At 40.2% G+C, this 25,672-nt stretch overlaps 1 protein-coding gene across 2 annotated transcripts in view; it reads right to left on the bottom strand.

Annotated features, from left to right (window-relative positions):
- The window catches only part of ITSN2 (intersectin 2), a 126,522-nt gene that overhangs the window by 62,200 nt on the left and 38,650 nt on the right, over window positions 1-25,672 (bottom strand). For both annotated transcript variants that reach the window (XM_045011649.1, XM_045011650.1), the window contains exons 4-16: window positions 25,418-25,481; window positions 22,546-22,709; window positions 20,684-20,884; window positions 20,487-20,583; window positions 18,884-19,026; window positions 13,239-13,302; window positions 11,226-11,363; window positions 11,038-11,123; window positions 9,700-9,962; window positions 8,367-8,516; window positions 7,123-7,263; window positions 5,294-5,381; window positions 4,498-4,637 (exon numbers count right to left, since the gene is read on the bottom strand). In XM_045011649.1, coding sequence (XP_044867584.1) covers window positions 4,498-4,637; window positions 5,294-5,381; window positions 7,123-7,263; window positions 8,367-8,516; window positions 9,700-9,962; window positions 11,038-11,123; window positions 11,226-11,363; window positions 13,239-13,302; window positions 18,884-19,026; window positions 20,487-20,583; window positions 20,684-20,884; window positions 22,546-22,709; window positions 25,418-25,481 — 1,739 coding nt within the window. The remainder of the gene's footprint in view (window positions 1-4,497; window positions 4,638-5,293; window positions 5,382-7,122; window positions 7,264-8,366; window positions 8,517-9,699; window positions 9,963-11,037; window positions 11,124-11,225; window positions 11,364-13,238; window positions 13,303-18,883; window positions 19,027-20,486; window positions 20,584-20,683; window positions 20,885-22,545; window positions 22,710-25,417; window positions 25,482-25,672) is intronic.

The following is a 25,672-nucleotide window of genomic DNA, read 5'->3' as shown; positions in this document are numbered from 1 at the left end:
GCAACAAAGGCCGATGCCAACTCTGTCCACATATTTATTCAAATGACACCATCATAGGACCTAATCACATTAGCCACACCATCAGGGGCTCGTTCACCTGCACATCTACCAATGTGATACATGCATCATGTGCCATATACATTGGCCAAACAGGACAGTCTCTATGCAAAAGAATAAATGGACACAAATCTGACATCAGGAATCATAACGTTCAAAAACCAGTAGGAGAACACTTCAACCTCTCTGGTCACTCAGTAACAGACTTAAAGGTGGCAATTTTGCAACAGAAAAACTTCAAAAACAGACTCCAACGAGAAACTGCTGAGCTTGAATTAATATGCAAACTAGATACCATTAACTTGGGTTTGAACAGAAACTGGGAGTGGCTGGGCTATTACACATATTGAATCTATTTCCCCATGTTAAGTATCCTCACACCTTCAGGTCAACTGTCTAAAATGGGCCATCTTGTTTATCACTACAAAAGTTTTTTTTTTCTCCTGCTGATAATAGCTCATCTTAATTAATTAGCCTCTTACAGTTGGCATGGCTACTTCCACTTTTTCATGTTCTCTGTATGTGTATATATCTATATATCTATATATCTATATATATATATATATATCTTCTTACTATATGTTCCATTCTATGCATCTGATGAAGTGGGCTGTAGCCCACAAAAGCTTATGCTCAAATAAATTTGTTAGTCTCTAAGGTGCCACAAGTACTCCTGATGTTTTTTTAAACTACAAGTAACATAAAACAGTATTGGAAATTTTGGGCATACATCCCTTAAGATGGAGGCTTCCCTTCACTATGCTTTAGTATTTCCTTTATTACCCACTACTTAATTTAACAGAAAGTCACTAAAAAAAGAAAAATACATATACAAATTTGCTAATTATAGGTGAAATATATAATCTTTTCTATAATTATGACTGAAAGAACTTTTTTTTTTAAATAACAAATAAATCCAATAACTAAGACATAACATAGTCATGTGCAAAGTAAAGTTCAGACCACAGCGTTTCCTCTAGCTAGGCTCAGACCAAAGGCCGAAATAATTGGCATGGAGCTTTGGATAACAGGCCCAAATTGGAATCTGATGCACTAGTGAAAATAATGCAATAGTTTTATCACTGTTGGAAACCACAAACACCCAGATTCTAGTTTCTGGCTACATAAGGCGCTATGTCTTTTAAAGCTTTTAACAGTATTTTGTTTAAAATGTAACACTCCCATTCCCTCATGTCTTTTTATAATGAACTTTTCCGCACCAGATCATTTAAAATTGCTTGGTTAATTAAATTTACAAAAAGAAACACATCAGCAATAATTATCTAGTATACACTTTAACAGTTCATTAATATATTTGTAGGGCACTACAATTCATCTTTTTTAAGAATCACATTGGATTAGATACACATATTGATGAATAGGTGGAACATGGCCTTTCCTATCAGATTACTTATCAAAAGAGAGTAATTAGGGATGGTGCATTCCCATTGCAAAATCTGACACCTTTCCTAAGAAGTCTTATTGTCAATGTAATGTAATTAATAAGAAAAAGATAATACAATAAAATCTCCATTGCACAGTGAGTTTCTGCAGCAACAAACTAATCCTCATTACCTATAACAGGCAAATTATTCCATAGAATTGCACTGACATAGGTAGGAAACAATTTTTCTTCTCATCTTAAACAGAGTTTGAGGATTACTGTGAAAAATAGTATCATTTGGTTCCAAAATTGAGACAGACAGACAGACAGACACAGGAAGAAACCGTAAATGTTTCTATCAAAAAGGAAAGACTTTTTTGGTGGATATTACCTTACCTGAAAAGAAAAAACAGTACCTAGGTAATAAAGCTAATTGAATCTGTTAATAAATCAGTCCATTAACAAACAAGATACACATCAGTATTTTCTGGCATTGCTTTATAAGCAAGTAAGTTTAAGCCGTTAAATAGCAGAAAGGATTTAAAAGCAAGCAGAAAAGAAAAGAATATTCATTCTGTTTTTGAAAAGTTTTATTTTTAAATAAAGATTTTTAGCTGAGTGCTAAAGAGATAATATACCCAAAAAGAAAGGGAAAACAGAAAAACTGTGAAATAATTAAAAGCAAAAGAGCCAAAGATTAGAAAATAACCTTAAGTAAGAGGAAGAGGTTGTTGAGACAGCTTAGCAGAGAGAAAAGGCACTGAAGAACAGAATCATCCATATTCTCACACTGTAAGATAAGGCAGATAAAAAGCCAATTAAACTATGTAATGATTTAAAAAATATATTGTAGAGAAGACTACATTGTTGATGCAGTCACTGAACATAAATGAATGGCTCCCATTAACCATCAAGCCATGCAGCACACGTGATTAAATGCAAGCACCAATATTGTGGGTGATGTTTTCTTTATTAAAAAAAAAAAGTTCTGAGAGTTTTTTCCCTTAAGCTCTCTTCAACAGATGCAGTTTGGTCCTTCCTCTAGCCAGAAGGAAAATCATACAATTTATTCTAAAATTCACATCAATGCCACTATGAATAAGTCAGCAAACAGAGCAGAGTGACAACACCCTTGTCAGAAAGTTGCATTCATCTGTCAGATAAACTGACAATATATAAATCACACAGCCTCCTTCAATTACCCTCTGCACATTCTCTCTCCTAGTTAAAGGAATACAAGCATCCATGTGTATTGCCAAAAGTGAATAACCCATGTTCTGTGCTGGCAGATTTAGTATTTTCTCCAATAAAAATTAAGCAATTAGGATACTCCATTTACAATCTGCAAAATGGTAGCCATACAACCGTACTGCCATAGGGACAGAACCTGCAAGGTGCTCAGCACCTTCAACCCAAGTTCCCTCTAAGCTCCCCTAAATTCCACTCAGGGCTCTGGCAGGGAGAGGCGCACCTACCCGGGCCCCAACCCATCCCGGACCGACAGTGCTGGGTTTATAATGGTGGCAGGCCCACACTCAGCAGGGGCCCCACCGGCCCGGCACTCCACTTCACTTGCACTGTGGCCAGGCATTCGCAGCACTGGCTCCTCTCCTCTCCAACCCCTTCCCCGTGCTCCTCTAGGCCCTCTGGCACAGGGCTTCTCCTCCCCCCCAGCCCACTCACTCCTCTCAGCTGGCTGGCTGAGAGCTCTTCTCTCCGCCCCTGCCCTCCATCTCTGGCAGGCAGCAGGGGCGGAGGAGAGGAGCGCAAAGGAGCCCACAGCTGCTGCTGCTCCTCTGGGCTGCCAGTGACAGATGGTCTGCTGTTTTGGGCTCCCCTGGGGAGCCCGAAGCTGTGGACCATTACCAGCGGCATGGACTGCAGACCCACCAAGCCTGTCCCGGACCTGCCGCAGCTGGGAGAGAGGTGCCACTCTCCCGGCCCCAAACCAGCCCAGCCCTGGACCTGCCGCAGCAGGAAGAGGTGCCTCTATCTCGCCAGCCCAGGTGCCGCTGCAGGGAGAGAACTGGGTGGAGTTCTCTCTCCCTGCCGTAGCCCCAGGGCAGCCTGCACCCCAAACCCTTCATCCCCAACCCAGAGCCTGCACCTCCAGCCAGAGCCCTGACCCCACCCCCCCCACACACACATCCCAACCCTCTGCCTCAGCCCTGAGCCCCTCATCCTCAGCCCCACTCTAAAGCACGCACCCCCAGCTGGAGCTCTGACCCCACCTGCACCCCAACCCTCTGCCTCAGCCCTGAGCCCCCCACCCACACTCCGAACCCCTCAGCCCCACCCCCGCCACATGAATTTTGTTACGTGCACCAATATGAATTTCGTTACATACATCACCTCCATATTGGTGCACATAACAAAATTCATTCTGCACATGCGTGGGAAAAATTAGGGGGAACACCGCCCTCAACTCTCATTTACTTTTATGTATTTTAGGACTTGCATTGAGTAAGGCTTGGTCTAGACTGGAGGGTGGGGGCGAGTGAGGGTGAGCTAAGTTGGTCTAAGTTACGCAACTTCAGCTACGAAAATAGCATAGCTGAAGTCAACCTACTTAGAGCTACTTACTGCGGTAGGTCGACTGCTGACACTCCCTTATCGACTCCACCTACGCTTCTCGCTCCGGTGGAGTACCGGAGTTGATGGGAGAGTGCTCAGTGGTCGATTTATCGCATCTTCACAAGATGCGATAAATCGACCCCCCCACTGGATCGATCGCTCTGGAGGTAAGTGTAGACATGCCCTAAGAGTGAGCAATGAGTATGCCTTTGAAAGGCATTGTAACACGATGAATGTAGAGGAGGGGTAAGCAAGAGGGAGGGAGTGTTAATATCTAATTACACAAATGATAGTTTTGAATTAGTTTCTAATTGCACATTTGCTAGAAGATATTTGGCCATGCTGATTTTGATATTATAAAATTGGCAGAGACTTTCAGAAAAGGCATGGCATAGGGGGACAGCAAATAAAAGTTTGGTGACTGAATGAGGAAGAAAACACTGCTTATTACTAAAGACAATATATTTGCAGACTGCGTGTACCTTCAGCTGATTGTTAAAGGTATCCATTTCAGAGAGTTTGGAAGCAGTTTCCTTTTCTAGGGCATTTAATTGCTCCCGAAGTCTTTGGCATAATTCTTCCTTTTCTAGGAACTTCTTGTTCACTGAACTGATTCCTGTATCTGCATAGGAAAGATCAAGTACTTTTACAATGATTTCTATTTGTGTTAACATACTTTTCAATAACCATTTTTTAAAAATTTACATTCACTCCCACTTGCTTATACCACTTCTTGTGGTACGTTCTCATACAGCTTCTAGCACAATTGCGCCTTGATTCCTGATTGAGGCATTCAGACACTACCACAACTCATATAATAAAGTTTGTATGATATCTACTTTTTATATTGTATTAGTCTGATTAGATGCAACTCCTGTGGGCAGACACTTCGGCCCACATTTGCCTCTCACTTAACAGTAGTGTAAAACTTCCATAAGTTCCTTTGATTTAAATGGAGTTACTCCCGATTTTACACGACTGTAAGCAAAAGGAAAATCTGGGCAGCAAGTACCGTAATTCCTCCCTGTACTATAGTCTGTATTGTCTATGTTTAAAGCTGTAGCCTTCTTTTCTTATCAAAACATATTTCTCCCCACAGTTGTTAGATGTAGGAAATGGTAGAAAGTAGGTCCAACAAACAGTTCTGAGTATTCACTGGGACTTGCTGAATCTATGGTGATTATGAAGGGATGGTTAATAACAACACAGACAGTAGCCTTCCCAGTGGGTAAAGAAAAGCTAGTATATAGAGCAAAGAGTTTATTTGAAGACACTTACTAGGAGTATTGTCCAGCTGCATGTGTTTTATTCTCTCATTTAATAACTGCTTTTCAGGAACTAAATGGATTAGTTTATTCTGATATTCCTACAGATATATAAGAAAGAGGTACAATGCATTTTTAAGAAAGGTTAATATCTTTTTACATGGCACCAACCACAAAAACAATTTTTCAACATTACATGAAGTAAGTAAACTGTATGATGGTGCATTGGTATAATTTTTTCCCTCTATATATAAATTCAAACTGTTTTAAACTTGTGTGTTGAAGAATATATAGTTAGTTTTTAATAACTATATATTCTTCAACACACAAGTTTAAAACAGTTTGAATGAACAAATGTAAAGCATATTAGCGTAATATTTGTGTATTATGGTAGAATGTGAATTTCCAAAGAAATCCAAGCGTTCTTTGAAACTGGCCATCAACTAATAGGTTTCAGTTTCTGATAAATAAAACAAAAAACTTATTATACTGTGTCCTTTAGTTTAGCGTATGGACTTTCTAATACTTGAAATCAATCAATTTTAACACCTTGCGAGGGATTTGCTCCAACAGTCAATTGCTAGAAATAAGTGTAGCTGCACCAGTGCTAACCCCTTGTGTAGACAAGAGAAGGATCAATACACAATGAAGAAATATCAATTATTACTAACTGCAACTGTGTGTTTTGGGAACAGGTGAGCTTAAATCTTTTTTTTAAAAAGTGAGATGAAATAATGCAAAAGCAGTTTTAAGATTTTTCACATTAAAAGTCAAACCCTAAGATTTTAAAATTAAACATCCCCCCTGTAACAGAGTGCTGGCCAAAAGGCATGGACTCACAGCCCCTGTTCACACAGAGCCTGCTAGCTCAGCTCCCAGTATGAGGAAGAGATTGGAGCTGACAGGCTGTAGCTGATTAAAGTCCTGAAAGAGAATCACCTGTGAGCTTGATGGGGGAAGGTCTATAAAGCTAGCAGGAAGGAAGTAGAAGTGGGGAGGAACAGGAGGAGTGAGGAACTGCTGCTCCTAGCTAGCAACAGGAACCAGCTGTCCCCTGGGTGGCTACCTAACTCCTGTTGAATTGTATGGAGTTGTATATAGATGGTGGTGGGAATGAACACAGGGAAATAAAAGGACACTGGGTTTTGCAAAGCAAGACGTCTCCAGCTTATTTGTACCGCGAGCGACGAGGGGCCCATCTTCACCTCCCCCCTCCCCAAAATTTGTATCAATCAATGAAAAACAGAGTTGATTTTTGAATTACATTAATTAATTGTTGGAATGACTTGATGAACATCAGCTGTTGCATCTTTCATACATGTTCCATCATGTTGCTTAATTCAGTGATCTGAAAACATCTCAGATATTGTAGACAGAGCGCTGCAAAGGTCTACTACCTTCACTGGAAAGGTGAGAGCAAGAAAACACCTTTGGGAGTTTTACTTCTTTTTAAAAATATCAAATGTAGATGAAGAGGCAGAAACCAGATAGGAATCTTATTGAACCCCGCAAAATATCTTCCTATATAATCACTGGTAAACTAGCACATGGTACTGAAATTACGGTCAAAACCTCACTGCTTGCCTTGTAAAATTAATATCAACGATCATGAATGCACATATTGGTTTCCCTAATGCTATAAATAATTTTAATAGGCATTGTTCAACCACATTCACTGGCCATTTCTACTTAGTTTTCTTTTCCGCACCCTAACCATTCAATTCCTTGATGCTATTGCACCAATATTTCCTATAAAGACACACTACTGATGCCACTGCAACTGTTAAAGAGAAACAAAAGGAGAAATGAAAGATCTTTAGGTTTAAACAGGAAATCACACACCTGAAGTTGTTGTTGTAGCTGTTTGATTTCTACAATTCCCAAATCACATTTTTTATCTAGAGCTTCCAGCTCACTTTTCTGAATTTCTTTTCTGCTTCGAACATCTTGCAGCCTGCCTGTGATCTGCTGATGTTTGCCACTCTACAGAAAAACAAAAAAGATTAAACCACAGGTTGTAAAAAAACAAAAACAAGAAGTTTCTCTATCAAACTTCTCTGAAAAGATCATTTCTGCCTAAAGGTACCTTAAGAACAATTCTTAGAAAAAACCCTGCTTTGATTGCTGAGCCAATACTAAGTTACCATACATACTCGTTCATAAGCCGAATTTTTTTAGTAAAAAAAGGAAGCGCCAGAGAAGGGGGTCGGCTTATGAACGGGTATAGAGAGGGAGAGGTGGGACACAGCCCCTCCCCGCAACAGAGGGAGCAAGGAGAGGCAGCACAGCCAGCAGAGCCAGAAGAGAAGAGGCGGGGCCAGAGTCTCTCCACTTCTGGCCACGCTGCTCTCCCCCCAGCCTCCGAAAGCAGCTGCAGCTCCAGGGCTGGCAGGCTGCAGCCGTGCTGCTCGGCCCCACCCCCCAGAGCAGGCTGTGGCCATGCCACCCGGCCCGCTGGAGCATGCTGCGGCTGTGCCGCCTGATCTGGCCCACCGGAACAGGCTGCGGCTGCACTGCCCAGCCTGCTGGAGCAGCTCCAGCCAGGCCAGAGACATCCTCCCCTGGCCCTCCCCAGATGGGATGGGATGGGATGGGGAGAGTGTGAGGGTGCCTGGCTAGGGGTGGGGTCATGTGGGGGTGGTCACAGGGGTTACTCCCCTGACCCACCAGCTTCTCCCCCACAAAAAAATTTCCCCACCAGTTGCTGTCCCAGCCCGTCAGGGTAAGCAGCTGGCACACCAGGACACTTTGTTTACTTAGGTTTACCTTCGTGCCTGCGGATGCTCAAGGTAAACAGACCATCTCGGCCCACCAGCGGCTTATCCTGATGGCCCGGGAGCCAAAGTTTGCTGACCCCTAAATTATAGGGTCAGCTTATGAATGGGTCATAAAAAATTTCCATTTTTACTTATCCATCTTGGGGGAGTCAGCTTATAAACGAACCGACTTATGATCAAGTATATACGGTAATTTCCTGATCAATAAAACATTGTACTTAGCACTTTAATGTGCATTTTAAGATTCTTGTAGTGTTTTAAAATACTGTATATATCACTCAAATACATTTAATATCATGTGTGCCTCACCAGGGCTTCTAATTCAAGATTAAGGCTCTTCTTTTTAGAGGTCAACTTGACAATTTCTTCTTGTTCCCTGTTTCTCTGATTAAGAAGATCTTGGCGTCGAATTCTCTCCCATTCCAGCCGTCGCTGGCGCTCGAGTTCCTGCTTTGCTGCCTACAGATAATGAGTTATATCACTGTAAGCTTACAATACCCTTTAGAAACTCTAAAGCCAACTAGAAGTTTTGATAGAAGTTGATATCTACACATACATTCTGTAACTAAATTAAGCTAAGATTAAATATTTCCAGTTTAACAAGTGTTTGAGGTACAGATAAATGAAAGCTATATATGTATTTTCATACTTAGAAATATCTACATAGTTTGCCATTTAATGAACAAAATCCACACCTTGAATCCTAAATGATATCATCAAAGGGGACACTACAAAGGCTGGCAGGTCTTAAATTAGACCTAGACCTTGCACATTCACGTTTGCTTACACTCGTCTGCAAAGTAATCTGCCATTCTGTTCTACTTGTGAGTAGCACAGTAGTAAAACATACAAGAATTCTGCTCTTAAAGCACAATCTTATATATTTCAAATATCATATATGATCACAAGAATGGAAGATATGTTATCCTACAAGGTTCTGAATGTCTCAACTGCCACTGGAGGGGAAACTGCCAGAATAATCAACTGTGGAGAAAGATAATTGGGTATAATGTAATGTATAATTCAGATACAGATTTGGTTTCACTCTAATAGTCTTGCCTCTAACTGAGAGCAGTGCTTGGAACTGATAATGACTCAGGAGGCCCTTAGCATGATTGGTCACAGAGTGGATGCAATTTTAAATGGGACTGTGGACAAAGCAAGTAGACCCATTTTTGTTATAGGATTGAACGTAAAATAATGTCAATTTCAAGCTTCAGGTGAGCCTAGTTTTGGGTTACAGTTGTTGAGGTTTTTTTGGTTTAAAAGGAGAACTGTAAAAGAAAATGTGGTTCAGAATACAAGAGAGTCTTGAGAACCTTAGTTTTAGCAACTTCAGGGGTTATATGTTACAATAGTAGGCACTACATTTCTGACAAAAATGATGGTGCCCCTCCAAAATGACTTGCAATAGTCACACAAGGAGTGCATGCCCAAGCCACGATTCAATGAGTGCCTGGCTCCCAGTCCTATGTTCAAACTACTAGACCAAGACTGCTTGTCTAGAAGTAACGCACGTACAAAGGCACACAAAAATTACAAGTTCCCAAATGGACAAGGGAATAGATTAACCAACTGTGTTCATTGAGTGTGGGTGCGTACTACTTTAAGCATTAAAAGTAAATAAAATTAAGAAAACAACCTCCCGCCTTTCTATTTCTTTTCTCCTCTCTTCCTCCCTTTGTCTTTCCAGCTCTCGTTGTTTCTCAAAATGCCTTTCCAGTTCAAGCTGCTTTTTCCGCTCCTGCTCCTGCAGTTCTCTCTCTCTTCGCTCCTGTTCTTCTCTTTCTTTCTGAGCCTTACGTTCCGCCTCTCTCTGCTGCTGCTCCAGTAGGACTTGACGCCGTTTCTCCAGTTCCATGTTTCCTTTCTCATAGTTTGCTTTCCTCTTGTCCTCAAATGTAACTAAAATAAGGCACAGAAGTTAGCACTGTTTTACACAGAATAGTCCAAAGCCAGTTCCTCTCTTACAGTGCTAATGACTACCATGTTTTCTTATTGGCTAGCTCAGAACATCACACCACAGATAATTTAAGCACCTTAAATCAAGCAGTGTTAAAGTATCAGTCTTCTTCTCACAAACACTGACATTCTTATTGTTTTCAAAACTTGGCACAATGACATTTCATAACTTCTGACAGCAAAAAGAAATTTTCTGTGGTAAAACTTATTGACTTCCCACAAAAAACTGTGGCTAGGTAGGATTGGTGGTTTCAAGCAGAATACAATTTAACATTAATAGACATAAAATTATTCGATCCGTCCAGGACATAAACAAAATTTTACAAGCTAATGGAGGGTTGCTTTCTTGGATACTGACATTGGATAGGAAAATGGTAGAGTTATGACAGCTCATCTTTTTAAACCATTCTTCACTGTACAGCACATATGTCAGCACAAATAAGGGGTTCTTCAAAAGGCAGGATACATTTATTTTTTTCTTAGACTCAAACTGTTAAAACAGCAGCAAACAAACCATCATCAGGGTCAGTAACTGAAACATGGAATTAAAAAAACAAGTGTGGGGGGAATAGTTTAGGGGCCTCTGGGATTACCTTGCCCACACTCTGCCACCAAGAGGGAGCCTCTATTACTCCCTCCTGACAGCAGCTACCTCGGGTTCAAAATTCTGCACCAATATGGAGACAAAGCAAGTGCCAGTAACTTTCAATTACATGGAATTTTGCAGTGGTGTTGCAATGTTTCGACCATGAAGCTTTCCAAGACTTTCATTAATAATAATATCACTGATACTTCCTACCCCTGAAAAACAGCCCCTCACCCTTACATTCATGATGTTTTCTTAACTGCCCTTAGATGACAGCATCAGGACAACCTTTCCTCTGTCCAGGGTAACAGGAGTGCAGCTCCTGAAATAGTAATGCTGTACTTCCTTATCCCCTTTTTAGTTTCTAAAAGATGTAATATTCTTCAAAGAAGAGTATTACACACTAACACAAACTCAAAATCTCATTCTTACCTGGCTGTTTTTTCTGGGGCTCCTCTTCTTGCATTCGCTGGCAAGATGGCAGAGTTCCATTAACATTTTCGGCATATTTTCCACCTCTAGGAGAGAAGTTATTTTCGGAGGAGTTAAATTCAGGCTATTCAATATACTTTATATTACCTCTGGATTTAGGTCACGTCTCCCTGTCTTGGGCACTTTACCTGAAAGGAGGAGGTACCAATTCAAGAGGCAGGGTCAATGGCAGAGGCTGCCCAGCTTTGGCCATATCAGTTAGATGCATGGCTAACACAAACTCATCTGCTTTCAGCTGTCCATCTCCATCAATGTCAGATAGTGACCTAAATAAAATGGGAGAATGTTGTCATCAGTGCAATTGAAAATCACTTGGAAGGGATAACTGAAATTAATTATTATAGAACAATTTCTTAAGGCATAAACCTTGTAGGTGAACTGGTAAACAATCCCTCATCTTAGTAAAAACAACAGTGAATGAGAGAAAACATTACTTTATTTTACAGTTTAAATAAGAATTGGCTTCTATACAGCATATGTTGTCGAATGATTTCAAAGGCACTTCGCAAACATGAATTAGGTCAACATCACTATGCAGTACGTAAGTAAGTGGGGAAAATGAGGCTGAGAAAGGCTAAGTGACTTGCCCAAGGTAACATGACAAGTGAACAGCAGAACTGGAAACAAAACCCTGTTCCACGCTCAAGCCACTTAAGATCATAGCACCCATTTTACTCTGCCTCAGTTCTTTTCTCAGGAGATAAAGCATTATCTAAACTTACACCGTGATACTACAAAAGGGATCTCCATATAGGGCTCCTTCCTCCCTTGTGACCCCTAGCCTAAGATTCTTTCCCAACACCCCAGACAGTTCAGCTGTGGGGCAAGGGGGAGCTGCTCCAGAGCTCCCTGCAACTGGCAGGTGCAGGATTAAATACTCCCAATCCCCAAATCCTGCTTTAATGGGGAGGCAGCATATGCACTATTACTGCCGTACTCCTACATGAAACGTTGCTGAAGAGTGAAGGAAAGCAACATGTGGCTGTCCACAGAGATACAGGCAAGGAGCCTCCCTTAAAGAAAAGTGTGATGGGGCAGGTAGAAACAGTCCTTCAGAGCTGGCCAAAAAGCATTAACGGGGAGGGGGCGGGGGTTGTGGGGGGTGGAATCCAACAAAAATCAGAAACAAAGTTGATAAAACGGTGATTTTTCTTCTATTTACTGACCAGATCCACCTATGGGCAATATTAAAAATGACTCTCTCCTTAATACCAAAATAAAAGATTGATAATTACTGACTTTGGGATAACTTGTGACTTGGACTGCATATATGAAGAGGACCTACTTGGATGCTACATGGCTACGGCTGCTCTGAATTCTCCACACCAAAGAGGAGGTTAATAGCACTTTCACTGCACCCCCACAACAGTGAGGCATACTACAGTTTGCTGCTGATGTGGGCCAGAAGCAAATGACTACCTCCTGGACAAAGGGGAAGCAGGGAGGGAACAGTGCTTCAGCAGGTTGTCTAATGCTAATCTAATCCACAAAGCTTCTGTGGATTCCTGTGAGAGGGTGAAGTTTATATCTCACTCCTTACTCACAGCTGTATTGAAAGGCAAGATCCAGTCCATAACATACAGGAATTCAAAAGCTTATTACCCAAGTCTTCAGAAGATTGTAATTGTTTCCAACACTATAACAACAACAAACCTTAATCAACTGCAATGTACAACTATCTGTGTACAACTGTCTCAAACCACTAATGGACTAAAGGAACCCCCTTTTTTTTTTAAATGTAAATTTAGGTTCAAATTTAAATTGACAAGTTTTGAAAAAATCTCTGGGGTTTGTTTGTTTTGACATTCTAATGAGAACTTATTTTTACCTAAAACTGTTGTTTCTCAACAAATAAACCCTCTTCTTCCGTGTTTACAATCCAAACAACGAAGCATCGAACCTGAAAGCAAATCTGACTTTGCTGATTTACATAGTCCAGTATAAATAATAAATTACAAACTGGACTTTTAAAACGGTGCAGTTTTAATCAATTATTAGCAAAATGGGTAAATAAAGTTTACTGGGTTTTACAGTGTATGATTTTTAAATGGACCTTGTCCTTTAACACTTGATGGCAGAGAGCAGATTACATTCCCCACCACAATTGTGTAAGCCTCTCATCAATCAGTGAGTAAACTTACCAAATGGTAGCCAGCTGAGTCTGAGAAAGGTTTGACTGCAGAAGGGCATTCCTTGCTTGAAATCCTTAGTGAAATACAGATTAAACTATTAAGAATTTTCATATATAAATCTATTTAGAACAAAAGACAGATATTATGTGATGTGTTGTACACTGGGGCAACCCATGTTTATTCTTAATTTGACTTCATCCATTTGTGATGACGGTTTATTAATGCTGGTAGTCTGTATACTGTATTATTTCTTTCTACTTTTAAAAACACAAACCACAGACACAATGATCACAAGTAAAGAAATATCATTAGTGTCCTTGACCAACTTTTCTCATTCAGAAAATCCCACCACAGATGAATGTAACAGTTTATGGTGATCTTCACAGCTATATGTAGAATGTAGCTGACTATTTGCAAAGAGTTAACACTGTTAATGTGGGGGCTACTTTCCTTCCCCTGCTAACAAACTATATAGATTGCTGGGAAGAAACCCTCAGTCTATAGAAAAAATGATAGTAAACACTTAGCACTTTTCACACTTAAATCCGAGTCCCTTAAAAAAGTGGAGAGGAGTTGTTTCCATTTTATAGACAGAGAAATTGAGACACAGTCAGATGAAGTGACTTGCTCAAGGTGATACACCAAGTCAGTAACAATGCCACAAACTGAACCCCAGGTTTATTGACTTCTTGTCCACTTCTGTATCCACTAGACCACAATAATCCTTTGGTGATCTACTGAATAGATATTTTATGGAACTCCATTCTTTTAGTAACTTTGAGTGGAACTTTTCAATAGCATCGAACTGATTCAGGAGCACAAATCCCATTCAAAGTAAATGGGACTTGTGCTCCTAAGTCATGTAGGCACGTATGAAAAACTCATCCCTTAACATCTGTGGGAGTCAGGCACATTGCTTGTATTGTTTACAAACAAAAACAAAAACAAAAAAGCATGTATTTGAGCAATTTCTCCTGTGTACACAGTACAGTACATAGCACAAAAAGCATTTTACAGGTGTCCTTTATTTCACAAAGTCATTTTTAAAATACATTCAGCCCTGGATGGGGTGCCTGCAGAGCCTTTGCTGCTGCCGTGAATGTTAAAATGAATGAATCAAGAACCATACAATAATTTACTAAATGTTTTCACTACCTGCTCTTCTTCTTCTAGCCCTCCTTTCCCACAAGCGTATCTGGAACGCAACACTTAAGTCAAATTTTCAAGCCCACAGTGTGTATGTGATTATAAATTTAAACAAGTTACTGCTGCTATTGCTAGGCTAGATTTTTAGGCAAGTAAGGTGGAGAGAGATTTATTTACTCCCCAATACATATCATATGTGACCCATTAGCTAGTGTGTTTTTTCTTTTTAATGTAATCGTCCTTAGGGCACATTCTTTTAAATTACAGTGGGGGAAAAAGTGAAAAGACATCCACTCTGTAGAACCCAAGCAATCTGAGAGATTTGTAAAACCTCAAAAGTCCATAAGATCTGTGCCCCCTTATTATTTTTCCAGTAAGGACAGCAGGCTAAATGATATATAAATACTGGGATTATCCCTTAATTTTTTAAGTCCTTCAACACTGACTACCCTTCAGAAGTGTGGGTGTATTTAATAATAAATAGAATATTTTTGTTATTCAGTTACTTCTGCCTTTTGGTCCTTCAAAATACTAAAGTGAATGCTATCCATGGCTGCAAATTTAGATCATAAACAATGTTCCCTCTAATTTTTTATATCCATGTGTGGAATGAATTTTATTATGTGCACCAATATGGAGATGATGTGTGGTGGGGGGGCCCAGGGGTTTTGAGTGTGGGAGGGGACTCAGGGTTGGGGTGTGTGGGGGGGTGAGGGCTCCAGCTGGGGGTGCAGACTCTGGGGCGGGGCTGGGGATGAGGAGTTTGGGGAGCAGGTTGCCCCGGGGCTGGAGCCAGAGGACTCCCCTCAGCCCTCTCCCCGCCAGCAGCAGTGAGCTCCAGGGAGGGGCCCCCCGTCCTCGCCAGCAGCAGCGAGCTCCGGGGGTGGGGCCCCCCGTCCCCGCTGCCAGCAGCGAGCTCCAGGACTGGGGGAGAGGCCTGCAGCAGCCCTGCACACCCCAACTTGCTGCCCCTTCCCCAGTCCCCATCCACCCCCTACCTCGCTCCTCTCAGGGCCATGTGGCTGCCCAGCCCTTTATAGCCTGCTGTGCGGCCGTGCAGTTTAGAGGGAACTTAGGTCACAAACCTGCGTTCCATGCAGGCTGACCGTTACGCCCAAACGGGGTCTTGCTGAAGCCGATGTAAATTTTTTGAGCTGTTTGATTCCCTTTTAGGACCCTTCTCCCTCTCTGATATTGCTCAGTAACCTCAGGTAATGAAAGCTAGGCACTTAGGTTTGTCAATTTTGGTTGGATGTATTCCTGGAGATTTCATCACATGACATAATCTTTAACTAAAGATTAATCTTTAATTCCTGGAGACTCCAGGCCAATCCTGGAGGGTTGCAACCCTAAAGGCACTATAGAAATAAAAACTGCTTGTTTCTCCATAATCCAGTGTGAAGACTAAGGCCTTGTCAACACTACACAGTTTTGTCAGCAAAAGGCAGCTTTTACTGACAAAACAGTGGAGGTGTACAAACTACAAAGCTACTTTTGGTGACAAAATAAAACCACCTTGATGAGAGGAATAAAACTTTTTGAGGCAAAGTTAAAGTGACAAAGCATCAATGTAGATCAGGGGCGGCTAACCTGAGCCTGTGAAGGAGCCAAAATTTACCAATGTGCATTGCCAAAGAGCCACAGTAATATGTCAGCAGCACCCCCATCTGCTCCCCACCCCTACACCTCTCGCCCACCAGCCAATCAGCACCTCCCCCTCCCTCCCTGCACCTCCTGATCAGCTGTTTCGTGGCATGCAGGGGGGGAGGAGCGTGGGAGGGAGTGGGGAGAAGCGAGGGCACTGCAGGCTCAGGGGAGGACGCAGGAAAGGGTGGGGTGGGGGCAGGGCCTGTGGCAGAGCCAGAGGTTGAGCAGTGAGCACCCCCGTCACATTGGAAAGTTGGCACCTGTAGCTCCAGCCCCGGAGTCGGTGCCTATACGAGGAGCCGCATATTCGTTTCTGAAGAGCTTCATGGGGCTCTGGAGCCACAGGTTGGCCACCCCTGATGTAGATGCTGCTGTTTGTTATGTTGACATAACTGGCTTCCCCAAGTATCCCACAATGCCCACTGTGACTGCTCTGCTCATTGTTTTGAACTCAGCTGCCCTGCAGGCATGCACCTGTCCTTTTAAAGCTCTGGAAAGCTTTGACATTCCTCAGCGTGGAGAGTTCATAGAGCTGCTGAGAATGCTGCTCCCAGTAGCTGAGGCGGCTGTGGGCGAACTCGGAGGGAATCACAGAACCATTAATGTGGAATTGGCAGGCAGGCAGTGGGCTGCTGCTGCCGGGGAGAGACTGCTGTGCTATCCAGAGCCAGGGGCTGATGGGTGGGGTGGGGGTGGAGGGGAGTGTTGCCCTCCCCCAGGATTGGTTGCTCAGGCTGCTGTCTGAACTTAAAGTCTGCATGTCTAAATTTAAAGAGACACTTCCCCAACACACAGTGATTCTCTCTCTCCCCCGCCCCCTCCCCACACACTCCCTGTCATACTCTCTCCACCCCACATACACTTCAGTTGAAAAGCAGCTGGCAATCTAGTAGGATGCCCATTAAACGATCAAACCTGTATCATGTGACGCTGCACCTGCTCCATGAGGCATTGCAAACCCTTCCCAAAGCACCCTGTGGCCACTTGCATAGTGGGATAGCTACCCACAATGCACTGCTCTTTGTGTCAATGAAAGAGCTGCTAGTGTGGATGCGCTCTGCTGACTCAAGAAGCTACTGTGGACATGCAACAGTGGTTTAATTAAAGCAACATAACTTTTGTTGACAAAACTGTAGTGTAGACAAGGCCTAATGCAAAGATGCAGTTTAGTTTCTCTGCAATCTCATTCTCTGTTCTTGCCCTTGACATCCTAGGGGTCTATTAAACACACCCACAGGTTTCTTGCTTCATGTGTCTTTTCTTATTCTAAAATCAGTATTTTTTTTTTTAAATTAATGTCCTCATTTGGGAATTTTTTTCCTCCAAATTTCTTCTTAGCCCCCATTCTCTAACTTATATTTGCCTTCCAAAGTTTGTATTGCATACTTTATTGGCATCAATTGGGTTTCAGGTTGGTTATGGGGTTTTATAAAAGATTTTTTTTTTGCCCCCAATACATTCCTATACCTAACTATTTAGTCATATTCTGCCCTCAACCTGACCCTTCTCAGCTTTTTGGTTTCCTTATGAATACCTCTGTGACTCCAATATACCTTTTTTATTGAATGTTCTCCACCAAGATTCTATGAATTCTAAAGTATCTTTTGCTTTCATATCCAATATAAATGTATACTAGAATTGAACTATACTTTCCTTTTAATATGACAGAATGAATCAGCAAAAGATAGCATTGTAGATGTGTTGATCCAGGATATGAGAGAGAAGGTGCGTACGGTAATATCCTTTATTGGACCAACTTCTGTTGGTGATCTGTGGAGCTCAAAAGCTTCTCTTTCACCAAAAGAAGTTGATCCAATAGAAGAGATTATCTCACCCACCTTGTCTCTCAGCAAAAGGTATACAGGCTGAGCTCTACTCAACACAATGGAGCAAAATAATCAGTACATTGTTGCCAACAGTTGCAGCCCATTTTCTTCTTTGTTAGGAGTATTCTTCCTTATAACAAAGATGGCAGCATAGCTTTCACTCTTGATTAACAGAAGCACACATGCAAGGTGAAGCAAAAACTGAATCAGACTGAAAACTGCTACACAGAAGAGCTTTTAGTTAAAATGACAGGTCTCGTCTTTTCTGTACCATTAGAGGAGTTTAAAGGGGTTAGAAGCCATCTAAACCACAAGAGTGCTTAATATATAGGCTGTAGCATGTCTGATAGACCTTTAGGGATGACTGCTAAAAGTCAAAAAGAAAAGTATTATTTATTCATCCCCCAACAGATATACTTACCCACCTACCCACCAACCCCCCAAACCAACAAAAAACAGCCTTTCACATCAAAGAGATGTTAACACAATTCAGCCCTTTAAATATTTGCTCTTGGCTCATTGTATGAAATTGTATTCAAGAACAAAATTATGTGTACATTACTACATTTGTTGTTAAAAAAAAGTTTCAGTTGACTGGGGGAGTTTTGAAAAATATCCCCCAAAACAATAGAGCAGAGTAAAGATGAGGCCAGCTGGTTAGGAGAATCTGAAGCACAAACTTTGAAAGCAGCAAAGTTCAAATTTAGGGCAGACCTGCAGAACATACCCAAACTTTCGTTTACAGATTAGTAAACTGAGATTGTTTTGTGTAGCATAATATAGGAATTTTTTTAATTTAACACACACACAAAAGCTAAATATCCCATATAGTGACATTTTTATAAGCCAGTTTGTGTCTCGGTAACACTCAGACCAAAAGTTTAGAAAAACATATGGTTATTTAGGATTAAATCTAGGCTCCATTGCAGTCAGTTGTAAAATTCAGATTAACTTCAAAGGATTTCATCATTAATATCTTTTAGGTTCTAATAATTAGAAAAAACTGTTTTTTTTCAGTCCAAATGCTATACTAACCTGATAGGTATCCACTCATGCCTTTATCAAGACTATTAAATTTCTGCCTGTATTTTAATCTGGAGGCCTGAGGAACTGCCCAGTCTGAGGATCCAGACTTAGGTGAACTCCCAGTTAGTGAAGCGGTGGAGGAAGAATTTGAACTGCAATATAAATGTTAAAAAGACAAAAATACATTATGCTAAATTCCATTGTTTAATAAACAAGCTTTAGATGATATGCTCCCTGGAACAGGAGCTGTCTCCCCTTATTGGTTTGTGCAGCACTCAGCAGGAAGCCCCAATCCTGTCTCTGCTCTCTATCATAACAAAAACATTATAGAATTTTAAAACCCTGTTTTTCAACTTATTATGCAACTAAAAATAGAGAAATTACATGCTTATTACATGTAGCACACAGTGTTTATTTAGAGCACTGAAATGAAAAATTGAACATACTGGAAAGCAGTCTTTGCATTCACGTAATATGTCTACAAACAACATGTTGAAGAACTTGTACCGAGTAGTATTTAAGAAAGTATGGGGGGAAAAAATCAAGACATATTAATAAAAATCCAGTAGTTCTGGAAGGCAGGGGGAACACATCCCAAGACCTGAAAAAGCCTACAGCAGGACTCTGAGAACTAAGGACAATGACTGAGTAGCAAATTTAAGTGAGGACATGAATTAAATCAAAAAATGAAATCATGAATGTATGAAAAATTCAACCAATGAACTGACTCACCTTCAAAACAGAACATCTGCAACTTCTAAAGTCACTCCCTGCTGCCAATACCCTAAACCAAAAAGCCTCACCTAAACTATACTTTTCCCCCCTAAAATTTTGCACTGCTGCTACCACTGGTTCAGAGTCATTGAATGTAGCAAGAGTGAGAGTGCTGATTTATACTAAACCTTTCAAAACACTACATTGCATAAACGTGCTCTGAATGTTAGACAACATCATGATTAAAATATCATTAGATGCCTGGAGCCCTGCTACAGCAGTACTACAGTGGAGCTATCTGTCTGTAGCAACAGTGAGGAACTCTTGGGGTGGGGGAAGATAATATAGACACAGCCAAAGAGACCAAACTTTTATTTTAAACACTTTTGGCACAAACAAATAAGGAAGGTGATCACAAAGATTTATGATCTCAATTACTTGCAAAATGACCTCAGAGATAAATGTTTGCAATAGATAATCTTTTAGACAACTTTTGTACACACAACTTCCTCAGAAAAGAACATGTTGCAATATTGACATAGCTTCCATAACACCTAATTCTTGGATTGTATGTTTTGTCTCTGTTTATTTAACACTGCTTCATTCCATTCTTTCTGACAGCGCTTTTTCACATTTGAACCCCTCCACCCACTTTGAGCACGTTTGTTACATTTACTGACAATGTTATTGAACCGCTCATATCCAAACGCAAATTAATCGCTTATCGCAGTTATCTCCTAGATATGTATCAATGTTCAGCAATATCATGTCTATATATGCTGTTCACACATCTCCTTATTTTTCTGCCTGTAAATATGAACTGTTATATGGTAATTTTTTTAAAAGGCATTTGTTATTAAAGTCTAAGACATGACATTTTAAGTCTTAAGTTTCATACCTACTAGATCCTAAATCGATCAGAGACTGTGCCTTCTGTATATTAGTACCACCAAATCCTCCTGCCATGAGACTGAAAGAACCAGGATGAGGCAATGCTGAAACAAAAAAGAAAAATAAATGGATACAAGTTAATAATCTACACTAAGAATTAGATATGGGTATTCAAAATTGAGTATCTTACTGTGTAGTACTTACTTGAAGAGAAAGACATAGGTGAAGGCTGAAGGAGACTGGATGTTCCATTTGGCAATGATGATGTACTGATAGAAGGCATCAGGGGAGTAGAGATAACCAAGGGAGGAATCGAAGTCACTGAGGTCAATGATGACATGGGAGCTAAAGGTGCAATTGTAGGCACAGATGTTGGGATGGACAGATTTGGCATACTACCCATTCCTAAAGGAGAAATTAAATAACTAACTATTATTAAACATTTAATGCTGCAGCAGCATCCAGAGGACTCAACTAAGAATGGATCCATTGTGCCTGGTAAATGCTATACAAACTCAATGTAGGAGACAGTCAATGTGCAGAGATGCCTATACTCTAGGATGTACATTTACATTAAATATGGAGATATACCTATCTCATAGAACTGGAAGGGACCTTGCAAGGTTGAGTCCAGCCCCCTGCCTTCACTAGCAGGACCAAGTACTGATTTTTGCCCCAGATCCCTAAGTGGCCCCCTCAAGGATTAAACTCACAACCCTGGGTTTAGCAGGCCAATGCTCAAACCACTGAGCTATCCCTCCCCCCGATCTATTTTTCTTCACACTTTGAACAGCTCTAATTCAAGCTTTCCAGCCACAGAGTATGCTGCATGCAGAAGAAAGCACAAATGAAGAAACAAACATGTGCTCAAAATATATTTAGCTAATGGTTCCAATACCCACCCTATAGTGACTTCTCTATAAGCCTCTTACTGCCAGCCCCTCAGGGACATAAAATAATGGACTTTAAAGTTGTGACAATTTATGCATAGAAAAAGCTGTCACTGTTGCAGGACTGAACCCTGCTTGTCCTGAGCCTCTGTCCGCAGTATTCTTGGAGGAAAAATTCCACATTTGGTGAAAAGAAGGAAATGTCTCTAGCTAATGGATTTTTTTTTCCAAATGAAGCTGTTGGAAGTTACTCAGGGCACTGGCATCATTTATTTAATGAGTACTGGAGAAAATGGATTGATGGGAAGAATGCTGGGTGAGGTGGTGAACAATGCGTGATAAATTAATTTTTTGCATGGCTCTGCAATTCATCACATGGCTATCAACGCTACATATTTACAAGCGTCTATACATGTGTAAATATACATAGACACACTTTAGAGCTAGTCAGATAATTAAAAACAGTTGTGCAATAGATACACGTATACACATACTTTTATAAACTATATACACACCTGGATGCATAGGATATATTTTGTAGTCTAGCAGACATTATTTGGTTTATAAATGCTTCACAATACACAGTGTCATGCATACACAGAATCCCAGAATACACTAAGAGAGAGTAAGTCATAAGCTAAAGAGAAAATAAATGTTGAAGTAGAGCTGATCGAGTACTATTAATTGAATCATTTGATGGACTCAAAAATGTTTCAAATAAAACTATTCCTTGAGAGATTTTAAATATTTACCTAGCTCTAGTTTTAAAGCATAATTTTAAAAGAGCAGAAGTTAGCATCTTGGAGAGAAAAGGGAAAAGAGTTCTAGGTCAAGGAGACAGCCTGTAAGTCACACATAAGAACAGTTTTCATGCATCTTACAAGCCAAATGTGTAATGATTTAGTCGGGTACTCCTGTGTGAATTACCTTGTAGGCAGCTAATAAGCAACAAACATCCAAAATTAAAGGATAATTCTTCAACAGCTTCAGAGAAATTTTTTTGCAAACCTCTTTAGACCAGGGTATCCCTTTTCCAATCATTGTTTCTTTAGTCAAATGATCTGTAATGATCTCATCTGTTATATATAAATATGAATGTACCTCAATACTTTTTTGTTTGTTTGTTTTTTGGTGAATCTCTCAACACCAGTAAATATATTAAATATTTGTAAGTACCAAAGCGAGCAGAAATTAACGGAGAGAATACTGGAGGTTGCTTCATGATAGGTGGGAGGACCACAGGCAAGTGTTGACCTTGTAATTTTAGTTTGATGAGTTTCATAGCTATGGAGAATTCCTGCTGATCCATCTTCCCATCTTTGTTCAGGTCTGCAAGAGCCCTTAAAAAACAGGGGGGAAGGAAACATTATGTAAGCACTAAGTTTTGAGTGAGAAAGTTAATTTCATTTATTGCCGCCTTATTCTATTTCCTTGCTATCTTTTGTAGTTTAACCTGATATTGATTTTACAGAAAGTTATGAATGACCTTCTACAATGTGCAAACCCTTCGAAAATTGTAGAACTTGACTTTTTTGCACAAAGCACAGTTGTTTTTGTTTACATATGCTAATACAGACAATCTGGCATCTTCTTATTTGACTCAATTTCTAAAATTATCATACATTAAACACTCAGTGCCCAGGAAACTAGCAGACTCTTTGGCAACATAGTATCTTCGTGTGCAACATTTATTGCATCAATTATGGCTCAGCACTAGACAAAAAGATCACATTAAATGAAGATCTGCCATTACAAGAGATCAATTCAAAAGACTGCAACATGGCACTTACTAAAAATCTTTAATATAGTTACATAGTATACCTACATACTTACAGATCACTATGTAGAATTCAATTAGTATGTGAATTTTATTTTTAAATTTTAACACACATCTCTCGTGGCATCTTCCCAAACTGAATATTATAAACGGTGAATAAATACAATGGACAGCTCATGCACTGAGATACTATTCCCAGAAAATTCCACTTTCCTTGGAAGATTACTTCATAGAATCTAATACATTTTATTGTCAGAAAATTTTCCAGATACTTAACAAATTTCCTTTTTCTTAATTTCATTCCATTGCTCCTAGTTCCCGTATATCCCAACATACCATTAAAAAGATTTCCTATCCATTTTTTGTATTTACACCCTTTACATATTTGTAAATGTATCTTATTCACTTACATATCTCATTCATCATCTAACCAAGATAGAAAGGGGAGAGTGTGTGTGTGTGTCTGTCTACACCTCTACCCCGATATAATGCTGTCCTCAGGCGCCACAAAATCTTACCACGTTATAGGTGAAACTGCGTTATATCGAACTTGCTTTGATCCATCGGAGTGCACAGCCCCGTTCCTCTTGGAGCACTGCTTTACTGTGTTATATCTGAATTTGTGTTATATCAGGTCGCGTTATATCGGGGTAGAGGTGTGTGTGTATATATATATCTAATGTTTCCTCACGAGTCAGTTCCACTACACCCTTAATTACTTTACAGGTCTCTTCTCTAAACTTCCTTTAGTGTGTCTGCATATTTCCGGCAATGAAATGCCCAGGACAAAACACAATATTCTGGAGTGCACTCAGAAATCACAATGAGGGATTAATACCTCCCTATTTCATGAGCTGATGTCTCTTCCTATGTCAACTAAAACTGCAGTGGCTTTTTTCAGCTGCTATCTTATGTTATAGTAACTCTGCCATAGCCAATCCCAGGCCTGGCTGAAAAAGGAGAAGGGCTGGCATCAGGTTTGAAGCTGGTCGTAAAAATTTGCCACAAACTAACACTATAAGTCCCCAAATGAATGAAAATGAGTGACTGCAGGTTCAGATGATTTGGTATGTCAAGCACAGTCCTGACAACCATGTAGATAAGAGAGTCCAACAGATCAAGACTAAAGGAAACAGAGAAGCCAACTCAAGAAGAACTGGTGGCATGTTATAAAGGAAGACACGTTAGCACGTGGTATAATATATGGTACTGAACAGAGCACTTTGGAGGGAGAGGACTTGGAGAGCAGACCCTATTTAATGGGATTAACGCAAGGAAGAAGATGATGTTACATAATATTAAATGCAATTTGATATCTATAACCCAACTATACAACTGTAGGATTTATGTCTTCCGAGGTTTCTTCTTGTGATTGGGCTATTTTGCATTCCCAATTTATTAGCATGCATTTTTCCCCCAAGCTGTGTCTCATTCTATTATTTCTTGTCCATATTTCAAACCTCTCTAGTGACTTCTGATATATCTGTTTCTACTGGTCTTTCAAATACCATTCAGTTTAGTATCAATCAGGAAATTCATTAACCTATTATTTCTCTCTTTTTCCATATTATTTAAAATGTTATGTAAGGCCCAACAATGAACTTTGCGGCACTCCACCAGATGTCTCCCCTAATTTGATATCCTGCTGTTTATCATTACCCTTTGTTTATGATACTGAAGCCAGTTTTTAATCCATGTGACGGTGCTCATGGTCGACCAATCTGAATTTTGTGAGTAGGATTCTGTGAGTAGGATCAAATTCTTGATTAAAAAGTGTGGCCATTATCCTGTAATCTGATCTGCTCAGACAGACCTATTCACCCAAGTATAGCCACATTGAATCTTAATTGCAGGATCAGGGCCTAAAAGTGTACATGTACTGTATTCCCTTAAACCACTAATTATGTAAAGAATGCAATAAAAGCTACCTGTCACTATTTGTTTTTTATACCACCACAATCCTTTTTACTCAAGTTCCATTACAGTTCAATTTATTCCACTATTATAACAGATATTGAAACTTAAATATAATGACAAGTATATATTGAAATGAGTAAGTCCAGGCACCATTCTTGTTTCACTCTTTATATAATGCAGTTGAAAAGTGGTCTTTCAACTGGTAACATAAATCAAACCAAAATCTATACAAGTGAGCCAAGCATCACAATAGAAGATCATAACGGTCCCTTCTGACCTTAAAGTCTATGTATCTCCAATCCTTTATTAATTAATTATATATTATATGTATTTATTTATTTTTAAAAGCCTTACCATATTTCAGCTAGGACTGATGATGGTAGACCTGACTGCAAGAAAAAGGTACGTGCTTGATCACCTGTGATAAAAAAGGAAAAAAACAAGTCTTGTATTAATACCTTACAATAAAGTCGCAGATATTTATTAAAGCCAGAACTTTCATAAGAGCTCAGCATGTTGGGTGCGGAGTTCTTTTGAAAATTTAGAACTATGTAACAAGCTCGTGGTGATGGCAGTTTGCATGTACTAATGGCTTTTGTAATCTTGGCT

This window comes from Mauremys mutica, chromosome 3 (genome assembly GCF_020497125.1).
Source record: "Mauremys mutica isolate MM-2020 ecotype Southern chromosome 3, ASM2049712v1, whole genome shotgun sequence".
Taxonomy (NCBI): Eukaryota; Metazoa; Chordata; order Testudines; family Geoemydidae; genus Mauremys; species Mauremys mutica.
The sequence above is the reverse complement of the archived record's forward strand: the minus strand, read 5'-3'. Positions and strand labels throughout refer to the sequence as shown.